At 43.5% G+C, this 23,058-nt stretch overlaps 1 protein-coding gene across 3 annotated transcripts in view; it reads left to right on the forward strand.

The window, feature by feature from the left end:
* The window catches only part of SYNRG (synergin gamma), a 93,960-nt gene that overhangs the window by 32,600 nt on the left and 38,302 nt on the right, over positions 1–23,058 (forward strand). For all 3 annotated transcript variants that reach the window (XM_032215588.1, XM_032215589.1, XM_032215590.1), the window contains 4 exons: positions 5,841–6,089; positions 8,104–8,240; positions 13,323–13,423; positions 15,185–15,247. In XM_032215588.1, the coding sequence (XP_032071479.1) occupies positions 5,841–6,089; positions 8,104–8,240; positions 13,323–13,423; positions 15,185–15,247 (550 nt within the window). The remainder of the gene's footprint in view (positions 1–5,840; positions 6,090–8,103; positions 8,241–13,322; positions 13,424–15,184; positions 15,248–23,058) is intronic.

Consider the following 23,058-nt stretch of genomic DNA (forward strand, 5'->3'; position numbering starts at 1 on the left):
AATTACCTTAGCAACAGGAATTTGGGACTCAATTGTGGTTGTAAGTTGAGAACTACCTGTAGTCCTAGCCTTCAGTTAAGATTGCCAGAACTGCCCTGTGGAACCTGATAGGGTAATGGGAATGTAAAGCTTTATAATCTTTTAAGTTTTTTATTTTTATTTCTCATACCGTATTTTTCAGACTATAAGACGCACCAAAATTTTGAAGAAGTTTTTTTTTTTAAAAAAAAAGTCTTTGTACTCTGCAGGTCACCCAAACCCTCTACACGCCTCATTTTTTTGTGAAAAATGGGGCATACAAAGAGTTTGAGAGGTCTGCAGTAGTATAAAATATTTTATTCAATTTTCACATTCCATTTGCAATCATTTATATACAGGGTATTTACTATAAGAAAAGAAAAAAAAAAGAAAAAGGGAATAAAACGAACAAATAAAAAGGAAACACAACTCATCATTCACAACCCCACCTAACCCTTGCATCCTCCATACACCCCATCTACCCCCTCCAACTTTCCTTTCTCCCTCTAACACTCCCCTCCTACTTCCCTTTCCCCTCAAACCTTCCTTCTCCCCTTACTCCCCAGACACCCTCCTTACATTCCCCTTACTCCTTACATTCCCCTTACTCCTTCCTTACTCCTCCCTCTTCCTTCCCTCTACCTCCCTCCTTGGTGTATGCCTTTATTCGAGTATTGTTTGATCTGATAAAAGTAAAGTGAACCAAGGAAAATAATAATAATAATAATAATAAAAAAAAAGAACCACCGTATATAAATACATTCTTGTTCTTATTAAAACTATATTAACACCCCCCCACCCCACCCCCCACAATCCCCATCCCTAATCCTCCCGGCTTCCCAGGGCCCACACCTGGCACTACCTTCTATCTAAAATATCTTGTATACATATGGATTAAAAAATAAAAGTAATATATCAAAAAAAAAAGAAAAGCAGAGAAAGAAAAAAAAAGGAAAAAAAAGAAAAGAGAAAAGAGAAAAAAGAAAAAAAGAAACCACTCTTCGTGTTGATCTCAGCCCCCCATCTTTATCTATGCTTAAATAGTATAAATCATTCTATCTATATTTTATTCTCATCTCTTACTTCTTTGCTATTTACCCCGACCTTCTGTAGGCTCTCCCGTTCCCTTCCTAAACCTCATGATCCCTTCCAATAAGATTTAAGCAGCGTGGTTCATGCCATATATTCAAATATAACTTTACAGACAAGTAATCAAACTTTCCCTTCTAGTAAAATTTAAACAACGTAAATGATCTTTCTTTACCCCTTTTTCAAACAGTAATTCAAAATAATCTAACCAGATTTCCCCTTCTTAGTAAAGTTAAGCAGCGTAGATCAGATATTACTTTACACAGGAATCAATTTCTATCTTAAGATAATTCCAACCAACTTCCCCTTCTAATAGAATTTAAATAACTTAGTTCATTCCACATGTATTTTACCCTCATCCCCCACTTGTCTGATATTTACCACTATCAAATTTATACTACCATTTGTTTAAAATATAACTCAGAGCGATTTGTAGCATGAATCATTCCACATATTCCAATAATACTTTCAACAAGAGTCAGTTAACCTTCTATTTTAAGGTAGTCGCTTCTAACAAAGTTTAAACAACATAAATCATTCCGCATTCTTTTTACAGTTATCTTAAGATAATCCCAAGCGGCTTCCTGTTCTAATAAGCTTTAAACAACATAAATTTTGCCCTCTTCCCTTGCTTGTCTGATATTTACCTCAAATAACGTAGTTCATTCCACATGCATTTTACCCTCATCTCATGCTTGTCTAATATTTACCACTATCAAATTTATACTAGCGTTTATTTGAGATGTAACTCAGAACTATTACAACCAACTTTCCCTTCAAATAAAAGTTAAATAGCATGGATCATATTCAAATAATACTTTCAGCAAGAGTCAGTTAACCTTCTATTTTAAGATAGTCCCCTCTAACAAAGTTTAAACAACATAAATCATTCCGCATTCTTTTAACCACTATCAAATTTATGCTAACGTTACTTTAGAATCTAGCTCAAAGTAGTTTCACCCAGCTTTCCCTTCTGATAAAAATTAGTCCACTTTTTCTACCGGAGAGAGGTCTCAAACCCCCATTCAGTCCTCAACTTTAGGAAGTCTTTTGAAGTATCTAAATTCTCGATCTGCGTTCTTCTGTTTCTCCGAGGGAGGAGGGGCTACCCCCTCCATCTTGCAGCCGCATGGCCAGCCGTTTGCTTTCTCCTTCCGCTTGTCTCTCCTCTCTTCCAAGCGCGTCAGGAAGTCCCGCCTTCAGAATCCTACAATAGAAATCTTGAGCCTCCGAAACAGAGTTAAGACGAAATCTTTGATTCTCAAATGTAACCGTGATGCCGGCAGGGGCCTCCCATCTGTATCGAATCTGTTGACTCCTAAGCTCTTTAGTTAAAAAAGTGTAGTCCCTTCTTGCTTTCAACATCTGAAAAGGTATATCTTTGAAGACAATCACGTCCTGGTCATCAACTCGGAGACTGTTATTATGAAACTTTTGCACAATCGCGTTTCTAGATTCTTTTGTAGAGAAATGTATAATTATGTCCCTCGGGAGCTGTCGCTGTTCCGCTATCAATGAGTTCTGGCGATAGATTTTCCGAATCTGCCAATCAAAGTTAAGTCCCGGGCTTCCCAGCGCATGGCTGAAGGCTTCAGCAAAGGTCTGTTTCAAATTCTCTTGCTGCTTTTCACGGAATCCTCTGACTCTTATTGAAAATGCCTTCCTATCAAAATTTAGCATCATAAGCTGTTCTTCGTTATTTCTAATTTTTTCTTGTAAAATTTGAATATTGGTAGTCAAATCAAAATTAGCCTTCTCCAGACTTTCCAATTTGTTCTCTATTTCAGCAGAGTAATCTGACAGGGCAGACACGGCTGCAAACGTATTCGCCTTCATTTGATTAACTTTAGATTTTAGATCATCATAAAGTTGCAATACAAATTCCTTAAGTTCTTGCTTAAAGGCATTAAAGATTTTAAAGAGATATTCCTGTGTTAAAACTTCTCCAGTAGAGGGCGTAGGAGACAAAGGCTGTATTTCCAAAAAAGATTCTTTAAATTCTTTAGACACATTTGTAGCAAGACGCTTCTTTGATCTGGGTGCCATAATAAATAAACAAGTAAGCAGCGCTTCGCTCCCCTCTATTTCCAAAGAAAAAGAGTTTATTTTGTTAAGGAGCGGTCTGCAGAAAGATAAGCCCGGCTAAGTACATCCAGTAATCATCCACGGAGAGAAATCGCCATTTTGAAGTCTATTTAAACAAAGAAGTCTTTAAGACGAATGGTGCTGGTATTTAAGATAGTAATAAAAGCATAAATCTCACAGGGGTGGTACCCTCCCGTATCAAATCTAGCTTGAAAAAAACTTTGTTTTGTCCTGGGGGGGGCTAGCCTGTCTGGGGCTGCCAAAAAAAAAAAGGCAGCTGAGAAGAACTGGCCGGAGATAAAAGCTCCGCTTCGGCTGGATCTAATCTCTTCCACAGCCAAAAAAAGAAAAAGGCTGTGGCTTACGAATAGACCCTAGTCTACGGAGCTATCCTCCCTGCCCCTTTCTTAGCCAAAAAGGGGTGCTATCTATGATCTTATTTAGATATACAGACCAGATCTCTGAGGAGCTCGGTGGAGCCCTCCTCGGCAACAGGCCACGCCCCCAGGAAGCCACCGAGAGGTCTGCAAAGTGTCCCTGGGGGCTGGGGGGAGGGGCAAAAATGAGCAAAAAACCCGCCCCGTTTTTTGCCAAAAAAGGGCATGTATAGCCTTTAAGAGGCTTCGGGAGATCAAAAATGCTGCATTCAGTGTATAAGACGCACCCAGATTTTCACCCTCTTTTTTTGGGGAAAAGGGTGCATCTTATACTCCAAAAAATATGGTACATACATTCACAAATATACAATCTCATAACTATTATTAATAATGCATGTTATCTTTTAACATTTATAACAATTTTTCTCCCCTACAATAAACAATACAATCCAGATTGCTTTTCTACCATTCCATACACCCATCTTATTTTACAACAACCCTACTTCTTCTTCCTTCCTTCCCTCCCTTCTCTCCTTCTCTACTTTCTTCTATCCTCCTCTCCTTTCCCTTCTCTACTTCCCCTTCCTTTCCCCCACTCCTCCCCTCTTCTTCCCTTTCCTACCCTCACTCCTACTCTTATTTCCCCTCCATTTCTTCCTCTCCATTTCCTTTTTTTTCTTTCCCTCTCCTTTCTCCTCTCCTCTTCCTATCTTTCTCTCTACTCCTCTCTCCATTCCCCCTTTCCGTTTTGTGTTTAGATATTTTCCTCTTCAATCCGGTGTATTTTCGTGATGGTATTCTAGCAAAATCGGTTCAGTATTTACATAGCAATCTTAAATTCCCTCTTCCACAATTTATTTTCATTTTAATAGTTACACAGACATCATCAAATAAAGCTCTGTAATCTGAGGAGCCATCTCACCCTAATGGGACTAGCCCAGTGATGGCGAATCTTTTTGGCACCGAGTGCCCAAACCGGAACATGTGTGTGTCAAGAGTGCTGGAAACCCGAAGACCAACTGGTTGGTGCGCATGCATGTGCCGGCCACCTGCTCTTTGGGTTTCCAGCAAACGCATGCGTGCCGGCCAGCTGGTCTTCGCACATCCCGGAGTGCTGGCCAGATGGTCTTGGGGTTTCTGGTGCTCCAGTGTGCGCGAAGACCAGAAGGCCAGGTGGCTGGCACATGTGCCCACAGAGAGGGCTCTGCATGCCACCTCTGGCACGTGTGCCATAGGTTCACCATCACGGGACTAGCCCATCCAACCTGTTTCAGTAAAATGGACTTCAGATCCCATTTGCCAAAGAAGGTTGGCTGGCAGGTCCTTTTCTGCAGTGGCCCCCACCCTCTTGAAGATTCTCCCACTGGAGGTATGGCCTGCCCTGACTGACTCTCCTGGCTATCCAGAAAGTCCTAAAAATATGGGTTGGCCACTTGGCCTGGACTCTGACAAGGTCAGCTATGTTGTTGTTGGTTGACCAGATAAAGAACATCTCCACCCAGGTCTGCCCATCGATTTGGTTTTTAGCCTTTCTATTTAATTCTTTAACTTTAGTGGTTTTGTGGAACAGAATGTCACAGTAAATGGGATTTGGTATACGCTCAGGCATAGTTCTTAGCATGTTCTTGCAACACACACACACACACACACACACACACACACAAAATTTTGTTTTTAAGAACTTTATAGACACACATACACACATCTACGTTATAATGTTCTACCATAACTTTGAACAGTCGCTAAACAACCAGTCATAACACAAAGACTGTGTCAGGTTTCCAAAAGATGCCCTAATTAATTCATGAGCCTCGAGCCAAATTTCAAAAGAAATCCAGTCATTTATTAGGAACACTATTTCGGGAATACCCTACTGCCGTCAGATCTGACCTTATTTTAATTATGGCTGACCTTTCCCCCTGTTTCTTTCCTCCCCTCAGTCTGTGTCATAAATCACATTCTCCAACAAGGTGCACACCTCACAAGCCCGCTGTAGTAATCTGAAATCCGACTCTAGCCAAAGGTATGCGTGGAAAGCGCTCCCCCCATCCCTTTCCTCACCATGGCAACTTTATGAGTTGACAGACTTGCAATTCATTTTCTGGGTTTCACAACGCACTGAAACAACCGAGCCAAACTGGTTTACATGCAACATATTAGGCCAAAACTAATGTTAGCACCAATGATGTAGTATATGATGTGCAAATACTTTAGTTGACTCGGTTGTGCGAACGCTCTGTTTTCTGTGTTTCCCCCCCCCCCCTCATACAGAGAGGAGTGCCAGCCATGAGCCCTGAAGGTTTAAACCAGTTTCCTTCTGCCCCCATCCCTACCTTAAGCGGGCTTCAGATGGCCATCCCTGTCACAGTCAGCCAACAGCCTTTGATGCCTCCTGGGCCACCGGTTTCCATGCCTCTTAATATAGGACCAACAGTGGTGGGGATCAGCATGGCAGCAACAGTGGGTGGAGCCACCACACAGCCTTCCAGCAGCTTCATCCAACCTTTCCCTGCAAACCAGGTTAGTGCCGATATGTTCCCCGCCGTAAAGCTGGTTTAAGGCAACTTGTTCTTTTAGCTTTTGACTTTCAGCCATGGAATTCAAGCATCTGTCTGAACATATTATCTAGACCAGGTGTGGTCAAAGCACCTGAAGACAGGACAAGCAGCAATGGATGGCAAACTAATCAAGGAGAGAAGCAACTGAGAACTGAGGAGGAATTTCCCGACAGTCAGAACAATTAATCAGTGGAACAGAAGTTGCCTCCAGAAATTGTGGATGCTGCAACACTGGAAGTTTTTAAGAAGATTTTGGACAACCACTTGTCTGAAATGGTATAGAGCAGTGATGGCTAACCTTTTCAGCACCCATTGCTCAAATCCACCCACCCCTCCAGAGCCCCGGAAACTGGAAGATCAGGTGGCCGGTGCGCATGCATGCGCCACCTACTTGGTCTTCCTGTTTCAGTCATGTGCATGCACGCTGGCCAACTGGTCTTTGCACGCCCCAGAGCACCGAGAACCGGAAGACCAGATGGCCGTTCGCCATCACTGGTTTAGAGTTTCCTGCTTAAGCTGGGGGTTGGATTAGAAGACCTCCAAAGTCTCTTACAACTCTGCTATCCTGTATGGCGACTTGACAACCTGTGGACACCATCTCCCAGAATTCCTGAGCTAGCCATGCCTAGGATACTGATTTAGATAAGAGTTATTTATTATTATGCTTTTATAATTTTGTATGCTTCCCATAGAATTCTGGGAGTTGAAATCCACAGGTCAAAAAGTTGCCATATTTAATGGCTCCTGGTCTAGACCAGTGTTTCTCAACCTTGGCAACTTGAAGATGTCCGGACTTCAACTCCCAGAATTCCCCAGCCAGCGAATGCTGGCTGGGGAATTCTGGGAGTTGAAGTCCGGACATCTTCAAGTTGCCAAGGTTGAGAAACACTGGTCTAGACCAATTATTTTGAAGCACCTGATTGAACGAAAGGGAGACAGTTTTGTGCAGAAAACTGGTTTCTGCTCTTGACGGATATTCTTTTCTTCTCTGCAATATGACAGTCTAGGAACTTATTAGTTGTATAGATTCATGGACTAAAAATAAAAAAAATGATTTCTTTTTAGGTATATATGAACAACAAAGCTTTCAGGTTTTCAATCAGTCAACCAATCAGCTGGAAGGGACCTTGGAGGTCTTTTAGTCCAGTCCCCTGTTCAAGCAGGAGACCCTGTACCCAGGAGTGTGAAACTGGCGATCCGTGGGCCTGGGTCTTCATGTGCAGGCCACACCCACCCCAGCTCCTTGAAGGGGGAAAACGTTGTGAGTTTGACACCCAGGCTCTATACCATTTCAGGCAGGCGACTGTCCAGTCTCTTCTTAAAAACCTCCAGTGATGAAGCACCCTCAAGCAAGCTGTTCCACTGGTTAATTGTCCTCACTGTTAGGAAGTTTCTCTCTTTTAATTCCAGGTTGCTTCTCTCCTTGATTAGTTTTCCTCCATTGTTTCTTGTCCTGCCCTCAGGTGCTTTGGAGAATAAATTTACCCCCTTCCTCTTTGTGGCAGCCTTCTATTTGATAGAAATGAAATTCTCCACTTGACAGTTGGAAAAAAAAGTTACTGAATTCAATCCTGTTGGTTTGGTCTATAAAAGCGTAAGCGAGAACTGAGATCATGACCCTCCCCACATCATGGAGTTCCAATACCCATCAGCCTCAGGCAACATGGCCAAAGATCATGGATGAAAGAAGTTAGGGTCCAGCAACATCTGTGGGTTTCAGATCTTCTTCTCTTACAGAACAAATTGAAACTCCAGGGGAAGAGCAAAACTCACTTAATACTGGACCAACATTTGTCTGAAACGGTCCAGAGTTTCCTGCTTGAGCAGGGGGTTGGACTAGAAGACCTTCAAGGTCCCTTCCAACTGTGTTATTCTAGTCTAGTCTAGTCTAGTGTTTCTATCCTATTCTATCCTATCCCTTATCATCCCTTATCCTATTCTCCTGGGAAAACCTCTTATGTCTCCTCCAAATATAGGTTGCAAAAACAGATGATGACGACTTTCAGGATTTCCAAGATGCATCCAAGTCGGGGGGACTTGACGATACCTTTACAGATTTTCAAGGGGAAGCGCCAGGATCAAAGAAAACGTCAGCCGCACAGCAGCGGGGCAGGTAGAGAATTTGACACTCTCATGTAACTATCAGGTTTTGCATAACGCTTTTTAATCAAGCCGAGAAGATATAGACCAGGTCAGTCTTTCTCAGCCTCGACACGTTTAGAATATGGGGACTTGAATTCCCATAATCCCCCAACCAGCATGGTGGGCATCTTAAAAGTTGCTGAGATTGAGAAATCCTGGACCGGGTTACTGTTTTCAGTTGCTCTTGTCATCTTCATCTTCTTTTAATGATTCCATAATCCCTTGTGGGGTGGAGTCTGGGCAACTGAATGGAGCTAGCAGAGTGTTTATTGGCCAGATACCCTTCCTGTCGCCAATGAGGAGTTTTGTTCAGCAGATATATTCTCATTGTGCCCAGAGAGCGAAATATCTGTCTCTACCTAGGATCGAACCCACAGCCTCCTGATTGCGAGATGAGAGCTCCACCTCTAGGCCTCCCCACCACTCCTTTTCAGTTGTTCTTGTGCCGTGTGCATTATTCTCATCTAATGATAGGATGGTAGCCATCAGTTTTGGAAAGTGGGCCAGTTCAGGTAGTCCTCCATTTATGACCAGCATTGAGCCTGAAATTTCTGTGACTATGTGAGACATGGTGAGTTCTGTCCCATTTTACAACCTTTCTTGCTACAGTTGTTAAGTGAATCACTGCAGTTGAAGAGCCATGATAGCGCAGTGGTTAGGTGGGACAGTGGTTAGAATGCAGTATTGCAGGCTAAATCTGCTGACTGCTAGGAGTTCGATCCTGACCACCTCAAGGTTGACTCAGACTTCCATCCTTTCGAGGTCAGTAAAATGAGGACCCAGATGGTTGGGGGCAAGATGCTGACTCTGTAAATTGCTTAGAGAGGACTGCAAAGCACTGTGAAGCGACATATAAGTCCAAGTGCTATTACTAAGTTAGTAACATGGTTGTTAAGTCAATCTGACTTCCACATTAACTTTGCTTAACTCGCTTAACAAATGTCTCGATTAGCAACATAAATGTTGGGCTCAATTGTGGCTGTAAGTTGCATGCAGGAGCGAATTGGTAGTAAAAAATAATGGAAACCCACCACTGGCATGTGAGTGTGTGTGCGGGTGTACGTTTCAGCATAACTCTGGAACGCCTCAAACAATTTCAGCCAAACTTGGTGCACAGATGACTTACTTTCTGGAAACAAATATTGTGGGGGCAAAACAACCCCAAAACTCCTTGGGGTTTGTGCTCTGTTACGATACAGCCTGTTGTGCCTTTAAATGGCTTCTACTGTACTGCCGTAAAATGACTTCTTCTATCCAGCACAGTGAAGTTGCCATGGTAACGGCTTCACATTACTTCACAAAGATACTGCCTCTGGTAAGGGGGAAAATCCAACATTAGAAATTACGTTTCACCCTATAAATAAATACCAGGACAATGCCGGGTTATCGGCTGGTAAAGAATAAAGAAACAAAGAATCATACAATGTTGAGGAGGCTGCCAATCGTAAGTGTGAGGTCCAGCTATTAATCACATTTTTCAGTGCCATTGTAACCCTGAACGGTCACTTAAATGGTTGTAAGCTGAGGACCACCTGTACTTCCTTCATTTCATCTCTCTCCTATCCTGCCTTCCCTCACTTGTCATTCTCAAGGTAGCTCACAAAACTGAGTAAAATGATAAATAATTCAGCAACACAGCAGAATAAGAAAAAGCATCTAAAGGCGCATTAAGAACAACAGTGCTACACTGGAGGCGCTAAAATGATTTAAAAGCTCCGAGAAAATAAAAAGGGGAAAAATGAAAAATTGTTCTCCTGCTGTCTAACTAATATTTAAAGAAAATGTGAGGTGCTCATCTCTATGTTTAGTAAAATGGTGATTCTGACTTAAAAAGTCTCAGTGATATCGTTATTACCATTATCATAGCTATTAAAAGGTAATGTATCTGAATCAGAGGTGACAAACTCAAGGCCCATGGGCCGGATCCGGTGACAGAGTGCCTAGATATGGTCTGCAGGGTTTGTTAGGTAAGCTCCCCGTTGGGAGAGCGAGTGCGTTCAGAGAAGCGTTTGTGAGAGTGTTGTTGGAGAACCCACAAACCAGCATACAGAGACACTGCAGTTTAAATAGGCTTTTACTTTTGTGGAAATAGAGGTATCAGAGTCCATCAAACAGTCCAAGTCATACACAGGTAAGTCAGTCAGTCATCAATGTCTTTCAGTTAAGGGATAATCCAAATAACATAGTCCATAATCATACAATCAGTCCGGTACACAAAGTTTGCTAACAGTTGCAAAACTTACAATAGCTCACGGCACTCAGATCAGATCAGCCCAGCATCTAACAAACAGAAAGCTAACAGTCATTCTGGCTCCCTCTTATGGCCGATTGAGGAAACAGCAACCAATCACATTTTACAGTATGATTTAAAGAAACAGGTACAACATTGTTACATGGTTTATATATTGCCAACCCAACCATTAGATTATATTCCTAACAGGGTTGCCCTGAAAACAGTGAAGGTGTCAGGCCTGGAAGCCATCTTTTGCACTAGGCCTCCCGGCCTGCCACATTTATTGCTGTGGGAAACTGGGAGGGGGGGGGATTGTATGGAGTGGGGTAGATATAGTCAAAATAACATTCCTTTCTCAGAGAGTCAAGGACATTTTGCGCTGCACCTGGAGTGGTGTGACTGGGAGGCATCTCCAATTGGGATGGTGCCTGATTGGGCCATGTGACAGACATGTGGGTGCTGGGCAGGGCCTTGGACTTTTATCTAGGTGGGGAAAACCTGGAAGCTTTCTGATTTGGGTTTTCCCAGATGTGCCAATATGACACCTCTCATAAAATGGAACTTTGAGGAACCACAAGCCTCGGAGTCTTCTTTCGTTGGGGGTGCTACTTGAAACCCTGACAGAAGGATCGGCCCATGATGACTCTGCCAGCAAAAACGGAGCTCGGGAAAGCCGTGCGTGGCCCTCCCAACCTCTGTTTTCGACTGTGACGGCCCCCAGTCCACTACCAGAGAAAACGGAGCTCAGGAGGGCCGCAGCTGGCTCTCCCAAGCTTGGTTTTCACTGGCAGAGCACTGAGGCCACCACAAGCCCCCCCCCCGCCCCGGACATGAGGGACATAGATCTGTCCACGCCCACCCTGGCCACGCCCACTCCAGCTGCCCAAGGTGAAACACAACCCTCAATGAAATCAAGTTTTTGACACCCCTGATCTGAATGGAAGTCTAAACCAAATGTCAGAATTGGGGAAGAAGGTGTTTCATTGGGAACTGGTTTTAATCAGTCATTTCCTCAGGATGAATATAATTGTTTAGCAAGATTAATTGCTTTAAAAAGCCATTTTCTTTGGGAACGCACCATGCAGGCTTGATCAACGATGAACAGGTTGATCCATGATAAAATAGCAAGTTTAGAGAGGCTGCACAAAAACTGAGCCACATTTCCATAAATGTCTTCCCAGTGGAGTCATGGCAACTGGATTTCTTTCTTTGTTGGATTCGCTGCTGATCCAAGTACAGGATGTCCTCGGTTTACAACAGTTCATTTAGTGACCGACATTACAACAGCGCTAGAAAAGTTTTTCATGTTTAGGGTTTCAAGTAACACCCCCAACAAAAGAAGACTCAAAGTTCCATTTTATGAGAGATGTCATATTGGCACATCAGGGAAAACCCGAATCTGAAAACTTCCAGGTTTTCCCCACCCAATTGAAAGTCCAAACCCCTGCCCAGCACCCACATGTCCATCACATGGTCCAATCAGGCACCTTCCCAACTTGAGATGCTTCCCGGTCACACCCCTCTAGGTGCAAGGCAAGACATCCTTGACTCTCTGAGAAAGGAATGTTATTTTGACTATATCTCACCCACACTCTATATAATCCCCCCTCCTGTTTTCCCACAGTAGGAAATGTGGCAGGCCTGAAGGCCCAATGTAAAAGATGGCTTCCAGGCCTAACATCCCCCTGGTCACTTGTCCTGAATTCAAATGCTTGGCAACTGACTCATTTATGATGGTTGCAGTATCCCGGGGTGACGTGATCCCCTTTTGCAACCTTCTGACAGGCAAATTCCATGGGAAAGCCAGTCTCACTTAACTATTTGGTTACTAATTTAACTATAGATTCACTTAACAATTGTGACAACAAAGGTCGCGAAATGGGGCAAAACTCACTTAAGCAAATACCTCGCTTAACAACAGAAATTTTGGTCTCAGTTGTGATCATAAATTGAGGGCTACCTGTGTTCCACCATTAATCCAACACTGGAGGTTTTTAAAGAAGAGATTAGACAGCCACTTGTCTGGAATGGTACAGGTAGAGTTTCCTGCTTGAGCAGGGGGTTGGACTAGAAGACCTCCAAGGTCCCTTCCAACTTTGTTATTCTGTTATTCACTAATTCTGTACCTTCTTGTGCATTGAGATGCAGCAGTCCTATTTTAACTCTTTAAAAAAGTTAAAATACACCACATAAGAAAAGGGCTGTTATTTTGTGACAGAATGTTTGTAGGTGGCAAACTGATATTCCATATTCTAAGTAGTAGTTCCCAAAATATTTTCAGAGAATGTTTAACATAAAGATTGGAAGGCTTTGGACATATTTGTTCTTTGTGGCTTCCTTCATTCTGATATATGTCTGAAACATCCCATATTTTATTCTGAGTAAAATTGTTGCATGACCAGAACTGATTTTGATCATATTTTTTTCTAGATTATTATATCCCATGTCTGTCCCAAAACAGGTTGTCCTTGACTTACGACCACAATTGAGCCCAAAATGTATGTTACTAAGCGAGATGGTTGTTAAGTGAGTTTTGCTGCATTTTACGACTTCTCTTGCCACAGTTACTTGAATGACTGCCGTTGTTAAGTTGGTTACATAGATGTTAAGTGAATTTGGCTTCCCCATTGACTTTGCTTGTCAGAAGGTTGCAAAAGGGGATCACAGGACTGCGGGGATGCTGCAGTGGTCGTAAGTGTGAAAAAGTGTCATACATCCTTTTTTCAGTGTTGTAACTTCAGGCAGTTCCTAAATGAACGGTTATAAGTCAAGGACTACCTGGATAATATCCCTCCTTTTCCAATTATTTCTTTTCTTTAGTGCTCCTTCAATGCTGATACCTCTTTCAGGCCCCAAAGTGACACCTGCTGTGGATAAATATGCGGTTTTTAAAGGGATAGCATCTGACAAGCCTGCTGAAGGTACGTGGACATTTTTTCCAAAAATGTTACCTTTGTAAATGTGATCCTTTCCCCCTCCGCTTTTAGGATAGGATAGAATAGGATAGAATAGGATAGAATAGGATAGAATAGGATAGAATAGGATAGAATAGGATAGAATAGGATAGAATAGGATAGAATAGGATAGAATAGGATAGAATAGGATAGAATAGGATAGAATAGGATAGAATAGGATAGAATAGCAGAGTTGGAAGGGACCTTGGAGGTCTTCTAGTCCAACCCCCTGCCTAAAGAGGAAACCCTACACCACTTCAGACAAATGGATATCCAACATCTTCTTAAAGACTTCCAGTGTTGGAGCATTTACAACTTTGGAGACAAGTTGTCCCACTGATTCATTGTTCTAACTTTCAGGAAATTTCTCCTCAGTTCTAAGTGGCTTCTGTCCTTGATTAGTTTTCATCCGTTGCTTCTTGTTCTACCCTCAGGTACTTTGGAAAATAGTTTGACTCCTTCTTCTTTGTGGCAGCCCCTGAGATATCTTTTCTTACATTCAAAAGGTACAATCAAAAAGTGAAAAAGGAAACAGACCAGAACACCTCTTAATCAGCAATCAACACCCAGATGAGCAGAGGTTAAAACCAATATTAACACTAGACCAACAATCAAGTAGTAAACAATATCCCAGTCAAGGCACTACCAATCCAGGCTACAATCAAATAGTAACCAGTTCTAGGCTGCATAAATAGAGAGATAGAGTCAAGAGCACGTGAAGTGTTAAAACCACTTTATAATGCCTTGGTAAGGCCATACTTGGAATCCTGCATCCAGTTTTGGTCGCCACAATGTAAAAAAGATGTGGAGACTCTAGAAAACATGAAGAGAAGAGCAACAAAAAGGATTAGGGGACTAGAGGCTAAAACATATAAATAACCATTGTCTAGTTTAATGAAAAGAAGGACTGAGGGTGACATAATAGCAGTCTTCCAATATCTCAGGGGTTGCCACAAAGAAGAGGGAGTCAAGCTATTCTCCAAAGCATCTGAGGGCAGGACAAGAAGCAATGAATGGAAACTGATCAAAGAGAGAAGCAACTTAGAACTAAGGAGAAATTTCCTGACAGTTAGAACAATTAATCAGTGGAATTATTTGCCGCCAGAAGTTGTAAATGGTCCAACCCTGGAGGTTTTTAAGAAAAGATTGAACAATCATTTGTCTGAAATGGTAAAGGTTTCCTGCCAGAGCCGGGGGGTTGGACTAGAAGACCTCCAAGGTCCCTTCCAACTCTATTCTAATCTCATCAATTCCATTCCAGAAATTGTGAACATCAGAGCTCTAAACTTGGATTTTACCTTATCTGGAAGATAGGCTCATAGCCTCTCCATTTTGGGCAGGAGTATTTACTACCCATTTTGATAACTGACTAATTTGGATCGAGGTAGGCTGCTCTTGTCAGAACTGGCTCTCGCAAATTTGCGAGAGCCAGTTCTGACAAGAGCAGCCTACCTCGATCCAAATTAGTCAGTTATCAAAATGGGTAGTAAATAGTGTTGCCCAAAACAGAAATATTGAAAACCTTCCAGTATTATATTATAACTTGTAAGCTGCTCAGAGTCACCTTATACAGGAGATGGGTGGCATAATGAATGAATGAATAAATGAAAGAATGAATGAATGAATGAATTTAAACTAAAATATCGTCCGCATGCTACTACAGAATAGGAACTGTGGCTCTATCAGAATTTTAACTACATTCTCTTTTTTTTTAAATATACACCATAGGTTATGGAGATAAATACAGTGCTTTTCGAGAACTGGAGCCGCCATCGGAGAGCAAATCTATAGGTAAGTTTTATCCAATGCAGAACCTTCCAAGATCAGCCTTCCTTGGGCTTTCTAGTGCTTTCTGTCACCGGTTAAATTTGGGTCTGGTGGAGATCCTAGAACAGTGATGGCTAACCTTTTTGTCCTCGTGTGCCGAAAGCGCCCCCCCCCCCCCCCCCCGTGCATGCGTGTGTGACACACACATACCCCGGTGCCCCATTTTGGGCCTAGCAGGCCTCCCTAAAGCCTCCTGGGACCAAAAGTGGTGCATGTTCGGCAGACACCTGGAAATCAGCTGACCGGCGGGAGGCACGCATGCATGCATGGTGGAGCTGAGCTGGGGCAGCAGCTTGCATACCTGCAGCGAGGGCTCTGCGTGCCACATGGCCGCCATCACAGTCTCAGAATATAAAAGATTTCATTCAAAGGTAAAGGTAGTCCTTGCCTTACGACCACAATTGGGACCAGAATTTCCATTGCTAAGCAAGGCGGTGGTTAAGTGAATTATGGCCAAATTTATGGTATGGTTGTTAAGTGAAACACTGCAGTTGTTTTAAACAAATCAAATGGTCATTAAGCAAATCCGGCTTCCCGCTTTGACTTTACTTGTTGGAAGCCAGCTAGGAAGGTGCAAATGGCAATCACATGACTCTGGGATGCTGCAACCATTGTAAATGTGTGACGGTTGGCAATCACCCAGATTTTGATCGTGTGACAGTGGGGATGCCATGGCAGGTTAATAGCACCTAGCAACAGCACTTAGACTTCTATACCATTTCACAGTGCTTTGCAGCCCTCTCTAAGCGGTTTACAGAGTCAGCCTCTTGCTCCCAACAATCTAGGTCCTCATTTTACCGACCTCGGAAGGATGGAAGGCTGAGTCATCCTTGAGGATCGAACTCCTGACTGTGGGCAGAGTTAGCCTGCAATAGCAATAGCACTTAGACTTATATACCGATTTACAGTGCTTTACAGCCCTCTCTAAGCGTTTTACAGAGTCAGCCTATGGCCCCCAACAATCTGGATCCTCATTTACTGACCTCAGAAGGATGGAAGGATGGGTCAACCTTGAGCTGGTCAGGATCGAACTGCTGGCAGTTGGCAGAATTAGCCTGCAGTACTGCTTTCGAACCACAGTTAAGGAGTCATAAGACCTTTGTTTTATTGCCATTAGAATTTTTCATGGCTGCTAGGCAAATGGCTGTAAGTCGAAAAACTACCTGTACGCCTTCAACAAAAGCAGGCATTTCTGAAAGTAACTTTATTTGGTTATTTAAAGTATTTAAAGTATTATATATTCATGCAAGCCACCTTGTGCAAGTTTTCTAAAAATAAATAAAAATTAGTTGTTTCTGCCTGGAGCAGTGGTCCCCAACCTTTCTGGCTTGGTGGGAGAGGCGAGGGGAGAGGGAGTGTGAGTTAGATAAATGCGTGCACAGCTCCAATTGTGTGAGTGGAGGTGAGTGCTCTCGCCCCCCCACACAAACAGAGTTTTGCAAACGAGCACCCGCCACTCACACAAGTGGAGCTGCAGCCTGGTAGTGGGTCGTTGGAGTCCCCTGGTCTAGGGGAGCTCCCCGAATATCTTCCAGGTCAAAACACTAGTCTTCAAGTCAGAACAACTAGAGTGTTTGCCCTCTTAAGTCAGGTCTATCCAACTTTGGCAACTTTAAAAACCTGTGGATTTCAATTCCCAGAATTCCCCAACCACAAGTCTCTGGTGGGAAGGGATGTTCCAAAATAAGATGTACTGGAAAAACCTGCCTCTGTGTGGATTTAGGACTACCTATCATTAATGCATTAACTAGCGGTCCCCACCTTTTTGGGCACCAGGACCTGGTTTCATGGAGAGAGGTTTTTTTCCCATGGTCCAAAGGGGGCGTGATTTTGCATGATGCTGCATCTGTTCTGATCTAGGCCTCCCAAAAGTATGAAGCCAATTCCTCGTCCTGATAAAGCCCCTTTTATTTAATTTAAAGTGAATTCCTCTCCAGCAAAGTCCTGGCCAACAGTCTTTCATGAGATTTCACAGCTACAGACCTTTATCAGGCTTGGGGAGCTGCCAGGCCGATATCTTCCAAACGCCACTCTGTAGCAGCAATTACTTGGCAAGAAGTCAGGAACAGAACTTCACCCTAATGAATTGAACTAATTGTCTCCTGCAAATGCCCCTCCCCTTTCACTCCTCTTTATTCCCTATGGGAGGGGACATTCACCGTCCACCTGTGCCTTTATTCCTGAGTCAGTCCTGGTTCCTTTTAGTAAATCCCTTCGTCTGTCAGCTCTGCGCATGCGCACACTGGGAACAGGCTCCAGCAGTTCTTCTGCCCCACTGATGTCTGACTCCGAAGGCAGCTGATAACTGTCAGACGGCCCTGGCCCCCTCTCTGCCTCGGACCCAGAGCCCTCCTCAGAGTCTTCCCCAGACTCCAGGACTAGCCCATGTTCCTCCTCAACCTCCTCACTGTTCAAATCTGCTGCCAGATCCGCTAGCCGCTGGCGGGCCACAATAGCATCCCACCGATGGGGCTAAGCTTGTTTGTGCGGCCCGATTTCTGGTCCGCCATGGCCCGGTGCTGGTCTATAGACCAGGGGTTGGAGACCCCTGTAGTAGACAATGTAAATTGAGATCCAATATCTCCAATTAAAAATGATTGAGGTACTGGTACTGGAGAGGATCCGGAAAGCTGTTGAAGGCCTTTTTAGTACAGTGATCTGTCAGATTAAAGCTAAAAAAGATTAAGGATCAAACCTAGACTGCACCTGACTTGGAATCTCATTGGATTATCTGAGACTGGTGATTATTTCTCAACGTACGTTGTTAGGTTGTGAGGAAATAATAGCATAATGGAACATAAAGGTCACTTACAATGCCCTAATCTCCAAGGAGATCGGATGCGATATAGCTGTAGTGTATAAAACTAGAACCGTGCTACATTTTTTTTTTAAAAATTGTATACAGAAATTCCCAATTTATTTCTCTCAGTTCCTACTACCTGGATTGGAAAAAGACTATATCTGTTAGGGAAAGATTAATTTGATTCCTTGATTTAGAGCCATTCATCTGCCGTCCTTCATGATTTGCGCGAAAAGGACAAGGTTACAATATAAATGAAAAATAAGGAAATGGAACAAGAGAAAAATACTGTTTCTGATGGATGAAGCAGTTTCCGGAGTCGGTAACAGGGAAGAATGGTATCCTGAAGGTCCCAAATCTCAAATCCCGTTATATTCTCAATTAAAAGGGGGAGGAAATGTCCGTCAATTTATGAGACTCTGAGGATCTCCCCAAAGTCAGAATAAACTCCCGTGGAGCTTATTATGATATTAAGCAAAGTCACTGAGAGGAAAAAGCTATTTTTTTTGCAGGGAAGGTGTTTTAGGTCAGAGTCAGTTCTTTGGAATGTGCCCAAAAGAGTGCAGAACGTTAATCCATCCTCTGGCTTAAATAGTTTTCATAAGTACAGGTAGTCCTTGGCTTACGACCGCAACTGAGCCCAACATTTCTGTCGTTAAGTGAAACCTCCGTTAAGTGAATTCTGCCCCATTTTTGCGACCTTTCTTGCCACAGTTGTTAAGTGAATCACTGCAATCGATTAACTTAGTAACCCGGTTGTTACGTGACTCTGGCTTCCCCCTTGACTTTGCTTGCCAGAAGGTCGCAAAGAGGGGATCCCATGTCCTTGGGACACAGCATCGGTCATAAATATGAGTCAGTTGCCAAGCATCCGGATTTTGATCCCATGAACATGGCGATGCTACCAAGGTCGCAAATGTGAAAAACAGCCCGTGAGTCACATTTTGCAGTGCTGTTGCAACTTTGAACAGTCGCTAAACAAACTGTTGTAAGTCGAGGACTACCTGTATAAGCAGCCTCTCTTTAAATGCAAGAGCTGGTGAGAATGCAATATGGCAGGCAAACTCGGCCCACAGCCAGGCGTTCGATCCTGATGAGGCTCAAGGTTGACTCCATGTTCTGTCCATCCGAGGTTGGTAAAATGTGGACCCAGGTTGTTGGGGCCAGTATGCTGACTCTGCCAATTGCTCAGAGAGGGCTAGAGAGCCTGGGGTCTTCAAACTTTCTGGCTTTGCAGAGGGGAAAGGGGTTGGTTCTCCACAAGCAGCAGGTGTGCGCTTTAGCTCCCAATTCCACCCTGCCACTTCAATCCACGGAGCTTCCCACGTGAGCACCCAAATGGAGTTTTACGGGCGCTCTCCCGCCATTTATGTGGCCCTCGTTTCAAATGGACTGCAACAGAGGTGGGTTCCTACCAGTTCGGACCGGTTTGGATGGATAGGTAGTAACTCGGCCCGTGGCACGACAAAACCGCGCTCGACTAAAGCACGCCCGATTAAACCGCGTCGCTGACGTCATCAACAGGGCGACAACAGTGAGCGCGGAGAAAGAAGGGAGCTTTAAATAGCAGTTTGAAAGCAAGCCGATTCAAGTTAAGGTAAGGGTTAGGTTTAGGGTTAGGTTTAGGGTTAGGTTTAGGGTTAGGTTAAGGGTTAGGGTTAGGTTTAGGGTTAGGTTAAGGGTTAGGGTTAGGTTTAGGGTTAGGTTAAGGGTTAGGATTAGGGTTAGGGTTAGGTTAAGGGTTAGGATTAGGTTTAGGGTTAGGGTTAGGTTTAGGTTTAGGTGTTAATTTTAGGTTTAGCGTTTACAGCGTACTTCTGTCTCCATGCTATTGTCGCCCTGTGATGACGTCAGCTACGCAGTTTCGTTGAGCGCCCTTTAGTCGAACGCGGTTTTGTGGTGGAACCACTCGGCCACCCTCTTCTTTATTTTCTGTTCTGCACATGCGCAGAACAATCTTCATTGAAAAAAATGAACATTCCCCCCCCTTTTTTTAATGGTGTACATATGCCAGTCCCAGAGAGGTCCCAGAGAAGTCCCAGAGATGGGCCTTCCCCCAGCCTCCAGGAGTACTCTGCAGGCTTCCGCAAGGCTGGGGGAAGGGAAAAATGCCCCCATTTTTGCAAAAAATGGCCGGCTTTCTACCCATTTTTCACAAAAATGGGGGCGTTTTTGCCTTCCCCCAACTATGCGGAAGCCTGCAGGCTGTTCCTGGGGCCCGAGGAGGACAAAAACTTTTTTTCTTACTGGGTGGTTTGCAGGGGCTCCCTTAGCTTCGGTGTGGCCGGAGGGCCCCCCCCCCTCCACTCCCCATTCCCATCAAAACTTTTTGCCACTGTTTTGGTGGGAATGGCTTGGTGAGGGGGTCATGTGACTGAGTGTGTGAGTGATGTCAGGTTGGCCACACCCACTCAGTCACATGTCCCCCCATCTAGTCACGTCCACCAAACCGGTAGTAAAAAAAATTGAAACCCAGCCCTGGGCCGCGGCTTGAGGGTTGGAGACCTGCTATAAAGCACTATCGATCAGTATATAAGTCTAATGCTATTGCTATTATTCAGTGGTGGGTTTCAAAAAATTTTCGAACCTACTCTGTGGATGTGGCCTCCTTTGTGGGAGTGGCTTGCCAGCATGTGACCTGGTGGGAGTGGCTTGCCGGCCATGTGTTTTCTCTCTCTCTCTCTCTCTCTCTCTCCTTTTGTCTCTCTGTCCCTTTTTCCTTTTTTTCTTTCATCTCTCTCTCACTTTTTCTTTTTTCTTTTTTTCTTTTTTTCTTTCTTCCTTTCTTTCTCTTTCTCTGTGTGAGTCTCTGTGTGTGTGTGTCTGTGTGTCAGTGGTGGGTTTCAAAAAATTTTGGAACCTCTTCTGTAGGTGTGGCCTGCTTTCTGGTGGAACCTCTTCTAACCGGTTCGGTAGATTTGACGAACTGGTTCTACTGAACTGGTGCGAACTGGTAGGAACCCACCTCTGCTATTATTATGGAGAACTACCAAAGAGAGGCATAACTTCATTCATTCATTCTTTCTTTCATTCGTTCAATTTATATGCCACACATCTTACTCTCCAAAGTGCCTCTCCCATCTCCCTTTATTGTTGCTTATGTATCTGCAAGAAATGAGAGATCCTTTTAAGGCAGATAATTCGAAAAGGAAGTCTGCATAAAGTCTATGAGATTAAGTAGCTTGCACAATCTGAGAAAGGTGTAATTTCTGTCATCAAAATCAGATTCTTCTGCATGGCATGGTTTTTCTGTCTGTGTGTGTTTGTGTGTGTGTGTGTGGTTTTAGAAAAAGGTTGGCAGCTATAAACTAACAGACTCTGGGGCTGAGGTTAGTTTAATGCAACCAGCTTGCTTTATATATTTCCAGATTGGGAGAGATGCATTTTTAATCTTGGGTTCACAGCCAGTTCAGCTGTATCACAACCCTGCCTCAGTCCTAGCATAATAAACACAAAATATTGTAGAAAGTGAGTTTTGGAAGGATGTAAAATAAATTGACAAGCAAGCAGGCAGGCAGGAACGAAGAAAGAGGAAGAGGAAGGAAGGGAAGGAAGGAGAAAGGAAAGAAGAAAGAGAGAGAGATAAAGAAAGAAAAAAGAAAAAGAAAGAAAGAAAGAAAGAAAGACACCAAATTAGGGCTAAAATAGCTTTAAAAGCCTCTACAGTGGTGGGACTCAAAAACTTTTACTACCGGTTCTGTGGGCATGGCTTGGTGGGCATCGCATGGCTTGGTGGGCGTGGCTTGGATGTGGCAGGGGACGGTTGCCGCAAAATCCCCATTCCCTCCCGATCAGCTGGGACTCGGGAGGCAGAGAATAGATGGGGGCAGGGCCAGTCAGAGGTGATATTCTCCGGACTACTCAAAATTTCCGCTACCGATACTCCAGAACTGGTCAGAACCTGCTGAATACCCACCTCTGCCCTGTAGATCATGGAGGGGTTTAAAACTATTATTAAAAAGTGAGGACCATCCACCCACTCCCTAATAATTGCATCCATGTTTGATTTCAACATAATTATAGAAAGGTGGTGGGAATTAAGGAGCAATATCCTTAAAAATAGTGAAAAAGCATCCTCGTTGGCTCGTTGTCACTGAAAGTCCCGTTTTCCTGCTATGAATCATGTTAGGTGTGATGGGTTTGTTGGACATCTACACACTTCACTCAGGTTTTGCAGCCATGTTGAAGCCAATCCAGTATATGCAGTCCTTGACTTACAACCACAATTGAAGCCCAAATTTTCTTTTCTAAGTGAGACCGTCGTTGAGATTTTTTTGCCCCATTTTACGACTTTTCCTGCCACATTTGTTAAACGAATCACTGCAGTTGTTAAGTTGGTAACATGGTTGTTAAGTGAATCCGGCTTCCCCATTGACTTTGCTCGCCAGAAGGTCGCAAAAGGGGATCACGTGACCCCGGGACGTTGTGACCATCATAAATCTGAGTCAGTTGCCAAGCATCCAAATGTAAATCACGTGACCGGGGGATGCTGCAACAGTCGTAGGCGTGAAAGACAGTCATAAGTCACTTTTTTCAGCGCCGTTGTAACTTTGAATGGTCACTAAACAAATCACTGTCAACCGAGGACTACCTGTATTTCATTTTCGGGCAGAAGAGGCAAGTTGGTTTTGAACTGTGTTTCTTGTCACTTTTAACCCTTTCACCAGCTTACATTTCTAACGGAAAAGCTTGCAACCCATCTGTAAGTCAAGTTTTGCTGTGCCCATTTCTTGGTCTGGGGTACTGTCAGTTTCACAAATGACCTTCAGGAAAGGTGATATAACCTGTACCACTTTTCTGGAGAGAATCAAAGAACCCCAACTTGTCAGAATTTACGTCTGTCTCAAAAACTGATCTGTCAATTTGCTACTGCAACATTTGGGAAACTGACTTGACTGGGTGTTTTTGTTTTTTTGTTTTTAATTTTTGCTTTGGTGATGGTAATTTGAATAGTTTATTAAAAATGAAGTGTGTG

The sequence above is a fragment of the Thamnophis elegans genome, chromosome 4 (genome assembly GCF_009769535.1).
Source record: "Thamnophis elegans isolate rThaEle1 chromosome 4, rThaEle1.pri, whole genome shotgun sequence".
In the NCBI taxonomy this organism is placed as follows: Eukaryota; Metazoa; Chordata; class Lepidosauria; order Squamata; family Colubridae; genus Thamnophis; species Thamnophis elegans.